Source organism: Limulus polyphemus, unplaced genomic scaffold (assembly GCF_000517525.1).
Source record: "Limulus polyphemus unplaced genomic scaffold, Limulus_polyphemus-2.1.2 Scaffold410, whole genome shotgun sequence".
NCBI lineage: Eukaryota > Metazoa > Arthropoda > Merostomata > Xiphosura > Limulidae > Limulus > Limulus polyphemus.
Genome location: NW_013666020.1, coordinates 343,065 through 351,106, shown reverse-complemented (window position 1 = coordinate 351,106; position 8,042 = coordinate 343,065). Strand labels below are relative to the sequence as shown.

Here is an 8,042-nt window from a genome sequence, read left to right as displayed (position 1 = left end):
CTAATGATACAGGGAAAGAGTGAAAGAGAGGACTTATAATGTCCTAATGTTACACGGAGAGAATGGAAGAGAGACTTGTAATCACCTAATGATACAGGGAAAGAGTGAAGGAGAGCACTTATAATGTCCTAATGTTACACGGAGAGAATGGAAGAGAGGACTTATAATGTCCTAATGTTAAACGGAGAGAATGGAAGAGAGAATTCTAATCACCTAATGATACAGGGAAAGAGTGAAAGAGAGGACTTATAATGGCCTAATGTTACACCGAGAGAATGGAAGAGAGACTTGTAATCACCTAATGATACAGGGAAAGAGTGAAAGAGAGGACTTATAATGACCTAATGTTACACGGAGAGAATGGAAGAGAGACTTGTAATCACCTAATGATACAGGGAAAGAGTGAAAGAAATGACTTGTTATGATCTAATGATACGCGGAAAGAATGAGAGACAGAACTTGCAATGACCAAATGATACAGGGAAAGTGAATAAGAGGATTCCTAATAACCTTACAATACATGTAGAAAATAGAAAAGTGTACTTTTATTCGGGGTTTTGGCTCAGAGAAAATTAGATGGAGCTTTTGATGAAGTTCATCTTTTCTTTGTTCCTAGGGAACGGAATATTAACTTAGAGGAAGTTAGCTTATTCCCATTTTAATCGTGAAGTTGTGTTTCTATGTGTTGTTGTTATGGTGCAGAATATTTATTATGTTATAAATAACTTTTCCGTCAATACGTACCAGCCACCATGCTACGTAAGTTTTTTAAAGGTTTTTTTCTGGTACTGGCACATAAGCAGTGGTAAAAATTCTCCTTAACGAAATACCGATACTCACTTTTATCGGGACCTGGGCTCATAATGTATGAAGTTTTCTGGAAATTAAAAGTACTCTTTCATGCGCTATTCAAATCGAACTGTAAAGAAATACAAAGATAACGTAACTCGGTAACGACTTCTAAAAAAAAATGTACTCCATTTGGAATTAAAAACAAATCGGTACTGAGTTCCTGTGAGTACCAACAGGAGTTCTCTTCTGGGTATATTTAATTTCAAAATCAGTCATCTAAAATTTCTACTAAATAATTCACACGTTAGGTTTCACGAGTATTGATTACATCTGGAAAAGTTAAAAAAAAACCTAAAAAAACGTATTAGATAAGAAAAAAAAGTCTACCTTTGAAGAAGTAAGTCTTCGAAAGCGCTGAGGTTTTATCGGGTTATGTGAATCGGTGTGGTATTTCAAATATAGCCGTCATTGTCCTTTGACCGTGCTGAATTCGTTCGAGTGGTACTCGTCACTTTGAGTGCTAAACGTAAAGTTAATGTCAACAAAGTATACAAGTTCTATTTAATAACAAGTTTTAAATAAATATGTAGTTTTGAAAGGTAATTGGTTACAAGCATAATTCATTGGTAGCATTACGATTTATAAGTAGTTAAATGTCTTTCTTACTATCTGCTAATATTCTATCACGTTCCCATTTTCTTATTAATTGGATGTATTGGCTGGCGATAAGGGAAGAATTCTTTATAGAAAGATAGCTTACGAACGTGAACTTATAGCCCCCGTTAATTAAATAGATTCTATTATCAACAGTTTTTGATGTTGTTGTCTCAAAAAGTACCATAGTTAACAATGTTTCTTGGAACTGTTGAGAAAATGAAGTGTCAGTAATGGTTATTAGTTAGAAACTGATTTAAGTAATAGACTAAATATAGTGTTATATGTATATAAGTAGATATATATTCTGCCAGCTGACCAACTATTTACTTACATGTGACACAATGAGTATGTGTCACGTGGGTGACACAAGAAGTTAGATCCGAACGCCGACCACCTATCTTACTCCTTTAGAGAATGTAAGGCTGCATGCCGGGTTTGGTGACAATTGGTCCAGCAGTTTGGCAGATATAAGCGGACACAACGCACGGGCCCTGGGGATGGCATATGGAGTGAGATCGGAACGCTGACCCCTTTGTATCACTCCCCAGAGTATAATAATGATGTATGTCAGATTTGGTGACAGTCGGTACAGCGGCTCGCCAATTACAAGCGGACACACACACACACGTATGTCAAATAATAGTTTATGTACATACATATATTGAGTTTACATTTTAATGTATCCGCAATTACACACGCGCAGTACATAGGTTTCCAAGTAGTAGTTATTGTACTTGAAAATATGCCTATTCTCTTTATAATCAGAATGAACTCGTGTCGAATTTGTTATCCATGTGGTATGCATGTTTCGATCTATGAAGGTTTTACGGCAGTGTGCGAATGTTAAAACAAAGGGATTGCGGATAATGGATGCTAAGTCGCATCATTGAAATTCTGATGTGACTCTTAAGTTTTTATGATGCCGTCACGTGAAGTTTGATCGTGGTAGCATGATTTTCGTTACTTATAAGCATACATGTATATCTCAGTTTCATTAATATTCTTAGTTCAAATAAAATAATGTGTCAGAGAAACTATAAACAAATTCAGTTCATGGCCACTGTTAATATATATATATTAAAATAATATTAGAGTTCCATAAATTTGTTACTCGTTTTAGAGCTACCTCATGCATAAATACATATCTAATACTGGCTTGAAAGAGCAAGTAACGTGCTCTGTATATAGATCTAAAGTTTAGTACATAAAATGAATACCACATGTTAGAGCTTACCGTGACATTTTTCATATCTACGTAACGCACATGTTTATGGTAAAACTGTTAAGCCTCTGTTTCAGTATGTTTAATCGAGAGAATCATTATATAATTCATTGTCTAATTCTTATTGCAGGTGACCATTTACGGATATGTGACCGTAGTTACACGTGTTGTACTGAAGAAATGGAGCACAAACTAAGTACACACAGCCGAGTTGAGTTCGACAAACTTCTGAAGGACGGTATCGGTTCATTAAAAAACAAGTTTGCTTCTAAGACATCGAAATTTGACAGTAAGTCTTTCAAAGCCATTTAGAGTGTTTGGTATTTGTCAGTATTTCAACTAGCAGCAGGCGAACAACTTGCCTGACATTTGTTGATAAAGAGTTGTTGCGTTTGCATTAAGAAAGAAAAAAAAAATGAAATGTCAGTTCGCATAAATAATCTGGTGTTTTTTACTTCAGTAATTTATGAATTGTAAATGGAATATTTAGAGGAATAAAATAGTCTTTTTTTTGTTGCTGAGAATGATTGCTGTAGAGGAATACCATCTCTTATCACGCAACTTGACTAAGACATATTAAAGAATGGGAAAAATAAACATACAGTTTTTATAATACCAAGTTGAAAGCTCTATAAACGAATTCTTGTAGTATTCTTCTTTTGCTTGACGTTTGAAATTCAAATTAGTTTAATACTTCAACCAGTTATTAATATATATATTTTTAGTCACGATGGCCAGAAGCTTAAAAGTTTTCGTAATAGAATTAATTTTGAAATCGTTCAATAGCAGTTGAATGTTGCCAGGGGAGTGTGTAAACCACGATATGATCCAGCATGAGTGTTTCGTGATGATAAAACCAAGCCACTTTTTTTTTTCCAATCCTCAGTTCGCATATTATCACTTCAAATCCCGTCACTAATACTCAAACAGGAACAGCTTAATCAGAGTTTCTAAATGAAAAGGGTTTTTGGTTCAGTCATGCATGTTGAAACGACCTTTTTTTTATTCTAGTTTTCTTTAGCTTGTTCCAGTCCTACAAAGTAGGAATATTCTTAGACATTAGCTTGAATAACGTTACCATTTTCTTTTTGAGAAATCTATAGAACATCATGGCTAACTATAACAGTTTTTCTTATCCCATTTTTGATCTGTTGTAGTTCTACTCTTATTGTTTTCCATAAGTTACTATACGATTATTATGTTTTATTTTGTATATTTTGTTTTACTTATCGTATATTTACAGACATACTTTCGATCTGTTGCTTTTTTTTCTTTCATACATTCAGAATTCCTTATCTCTATCCATCCTAGGCCTAGTATGGCGCTCGACTCGCAATCTGCGGGTCGCGGGTTTGAATCCCCGTCCCATCAAACATGCTCGACCTTTTAGCCGTGGGGGGCGTTATAAAGTGACGACCAATCCCACTATTCGTTGGTAAAAGAGTAACCCAAGAGTTGGGCTGTCTTCCCTCTAGTCTTACACTGCTAAATTAGGGACGGGTAGCGTAGATAGCTCTCGTGTAGCTTTGCGCGAAATTCATAACAAACAAGTTTTTCATCCAATTTATTCACACTTCTTATCCCTTTTTTTTTATTAAGTCCCCTTGTCCCTTTTACTTCTATTATTCAGGCCGAGCGTGGCCTAGTAGTTCGCATACCGGATTGTTAATCCGTAGATCCATGGTTCGAGTCCCATTGTCGCAAAATCGCGCTTTGTAGTTTGGAGCTATAAGTGCTTTATTACATTGACAGACAAATACCATTGTTCGGTCAGATAGGGACAGTCCAATAGTTGGTGGTGGCTAGTTGTCTCCCTTCTTGTCCAATAGGGCAGCTATACGAAAATAGTTCTTTGTGTAGTTTTGCACAAAAATACTAAAACCAACAAACAATTTCATGCATATTAATAATCGTTTTGTAGTTCTCCTTCAGGTTGTTTCTGTTATAAGATTTAAAGCAAACGTTTTAACAATGTTACGTCGTATTTTACTGTAAGGCAAACTACATGTGCATGTTGTACATAATGGCTTCCATTATAAGTTGTATATCAAAATGGTTGCATGTTTTTACCTCTAGTTGTCGCTTAAGTTCTTATGTGTGTGTGTGTATATATATATATATATAGTTTTCTATGTTATTCCTACTTGTTTATTATTGGTTAGATATGTTTACGTTGATTTGTGAGAAAACATATCAGTATTTCAATATATTTCACGTTACTAAAAATTGATTAAAATTACGTTTGACCGCAGGTTTGTTTCACCTTTCCTTAATTAAAAAATTACAAATTTCGAATCATAGATGTAAGTAGCATTCAATATCCGTATTTCGTGCCACAAATCACTCTTCCAGATGACTTTTGCTAGAAGCGCATTTTCTATGTAGTACGAGAAATTTTCATCAATAGGTCACGCTTCATCAGTTTATTCGTTATACACTTTTAGTATAAGAAGTATACTTTGGTGTAAAACGCTTAATGGAGAGGAATGTGTGTATGTGTGTGTTGGGGAGGGGGGGATCTGTAGTTACGCGTGATTTTAACCACTTATGTTGGCCTGTAAAGCCTCACTGCTTCGCCTGCTTAGGAATTTTACATCATTACAGTAAGTTACTTGTGCTGCATATACATAGCATTCAGATATAATTTTGAGTGGCATAGGTCAAATCCAGTTGAAGAGTTCTGGTATTGAACGAATGGCAGCGACTTGTGGCAGACAAAAGATAGATCTGAAGTGCAGATTGAAAATCCATAGTGTCCTACTTCAGAGGAACGTGGAAAGGAAACATCTGCAGTAAAGTCTAGCCATAATTGGTTTATCATCTGTTTTGTTGTTAAATATAAATATGAAAAGAAAGAAAAGAACGTTGAAACATTAGGCGAAATAATATAAGTTACTTGTAATTTTTTGACGCCATGCATTTATGCTGGTTCACTAAAATTACCACTAAAATTATTTGATAAATGTGGATCCTGAAGCAATACAAAAGGCAAACCTTTGGGGAAACAAAGTTAGTGGGGCCCGGCATGGCCAGGTGGTTAGAGCGCTCGACTCGCAATCTGTGGGTCGCGGGTTCGAATCCCCGTCCCACCTTTCAGCCGTGTGTGCGTTATAATGTGATGGTCAATCCCACTATTCGTTGGTAAAAGAGTAGCCTAAGAGTTGGCGGTGGGTGGTGATGACTAGCTGCCTTTCTCTAGTCTTACACTGCTAAATTAGGGACGGCTAGCGCAGATAGCCCTAGTGTAGCTTTGCGCGAAATTCAAAACAAACCAAACGAAGTTAGTGAAAATTGACATTAAAACAAAGGTGAACATTATCGAACCAGTTTTTGAGTATGCATAGTTCTAAGAGAAAGGGTTAGAAACCTTTGAGTCGTGTGCTGCCGTTTGTATATATCAATGATATTTTATTATTATCACGCTTGGAAATTATTTTTGTAAAGATAAAACGTATTTGATAGCTATAGCCGATTTCTAAAAATATACAAAGACAGTTCCAACTAAATTATAATATCTTATTCAGATTTAAGACCATAAGTTCACTAAGCTTGGATAACATATTGGTTACTATTTTTTACACTCTGTTTAACATAAATTGGAGTGCTTATTATTTCATTAGTAATTTTAAAATGGTTATGGTTTTCTCTATTGGAAAATTTGTTGGTAGTTTTCATGAACTTGCAGGTCTGACAAAGAGTTTTATTACAAAGGTGACAACCATTCTGTGGTGGTGTGTTTGTTTTTGAATTTCGCGCAGAGCTACACGAGGGCTAGCTGTGTCAGCTATCCCTAGTTTAGCAGTGATAGACTAGATAGACGACAGCTAGTCATCACCACCCACTGCCAACTCTTGGGCTACTCTTTTACCATCGAATAGTGGGATTGACCGTCACGTTATAACGCCCCAGGCTGATAGCGTGAACATGTTCGGTGATGGAGATTCGAACCAACGACCCTTAGGTTGCGAGCCGAGCCGAGTGCCCTAACCATCAGGCCATGCCAGGCTGCGGTGGCATGTATGTAACTCTCTATATATACATATATTTGAATGTTTAAATTTGTTTGTTAGCTAGTAAAACTGTCGTTTGCTAGCTAGAGGGAGCTGTAGATCGGAATTTAAGATAGGCCTAGAACATTTATAAAACTCTAAGGATGCAACTTAAAGTTCTAGTATATTCGAATGTAGATTATGTAAGGACTTTCCGTGAAATATTAGTTAGTTGAGTTCAAAATTAGTTGAGATACAAAAAGAATAGTTGTTTCGAGAAGATAGTAAAATGAGTATGTGGAAGCTATTGCGGTACCCCTGAATCAGTAAGTTTATTTTTTACATTGTGTAGTACAGTTAGCGTGGCTGAAAACTTAGGCCTACCACAAAATACGAAGTGTAAGGGTCTGTAATAAATCTTTAGGGAAGAAACAAACTATTTTGTGACCGTTATCGGACTGGACTTTGAATTATTTGCACGTCTTAATTTAATAGAACTCGCAAAGAAAGAACAATGTGACAACAATATATTCTACTTCGGAATTTGTTTAAAATAAGAGAGTGTAAATCTAAGTAATTTTTTATCATCAAACTTTAGAGACTTCTATTTATTTTTGAGTCTAGCAGTATTCAAAGAATATTTCTCGAAAAAGGTCACGTTTTATGAAATCCCGCTTCAGATCTTTTACCATAGAGGGCGTTAAATTACTTCATTGTGTGTTTATCTTATAAGATGTTTTGACTTTCTACATCTCTAAGTTGAAGTAATACTGATAACACATAAGAGTTTAGGTTTCGTAATAAGCTCTTCATATTGCTTCAAACACACTCCAACGTTTATCCGTTTTGATCATACAGCTTGTTTGTTAAGATAATTATCCATAGCTGAAGTACGAGTACAAAGCGTACCGTCATTTGGAAGATACCAATAGAAGAACAATAATTTTTACCTAGACTGCCTATCTGTTATCTATACTATACTGTTGAAATTCCTAAACGAAATCATTAATTTTTTTTACAGAAACTATTTTTCTCAAAATTACAATATATGTGTTCTAATGATGTGTCTTATAGTTTCTAAAGTGAAAATAGTATTTTTTATCAGTTTTGATCATTTTCCACGTTAAATTTTTGGACGGGTTAATTCAAGCAAGAACTTGAATTATATTTTTGGGAACTAGTCCTTAAGTTAAATTGCTAGAAGAGTTAATTATCACAGAAATTAGAAAAGAATTACAGTTAGAATTGTATTGGTGGAAGAGTTAATTTAGAAAAGAATTACAGTTAGAACTGTATTGGTGGAAGAGTTAATTCAGAAAAGAATTACAGTTAGAATTGTATTGGTGGAAGAGTTAATTGAGAAAAGAATTACAGTTAGAATA

General features: G+C 35.1%; 1 protein-coding gene across 2 annotated transcripts in view; it reads left to right on the top strand.

The window, feature by feature from the left end:
- Positions 1-8,042, top strand: part of LOC106458057 (glypican-6-like) — a 115,059-nt gene that overhangs the window by 44,826 nt on the left and 62,191 nt on the right. For both annotated transcript variants that reach the window (XR_002610302.1, XM_013917511.2), the window contains exon 2: positions 2,802-2,960. Coding sequence is in view for 1 of the 2 variants with exons in the window: in XM_013917511.2 (XP_013772965.2) it covers positions 2,802-2,960 (159 nt within the window). In the remaining variant the exon portion in view is untranslated. The remainder of the gene's footprint in view (positions 1-2,801; positions 2,961-8,042) is intronic.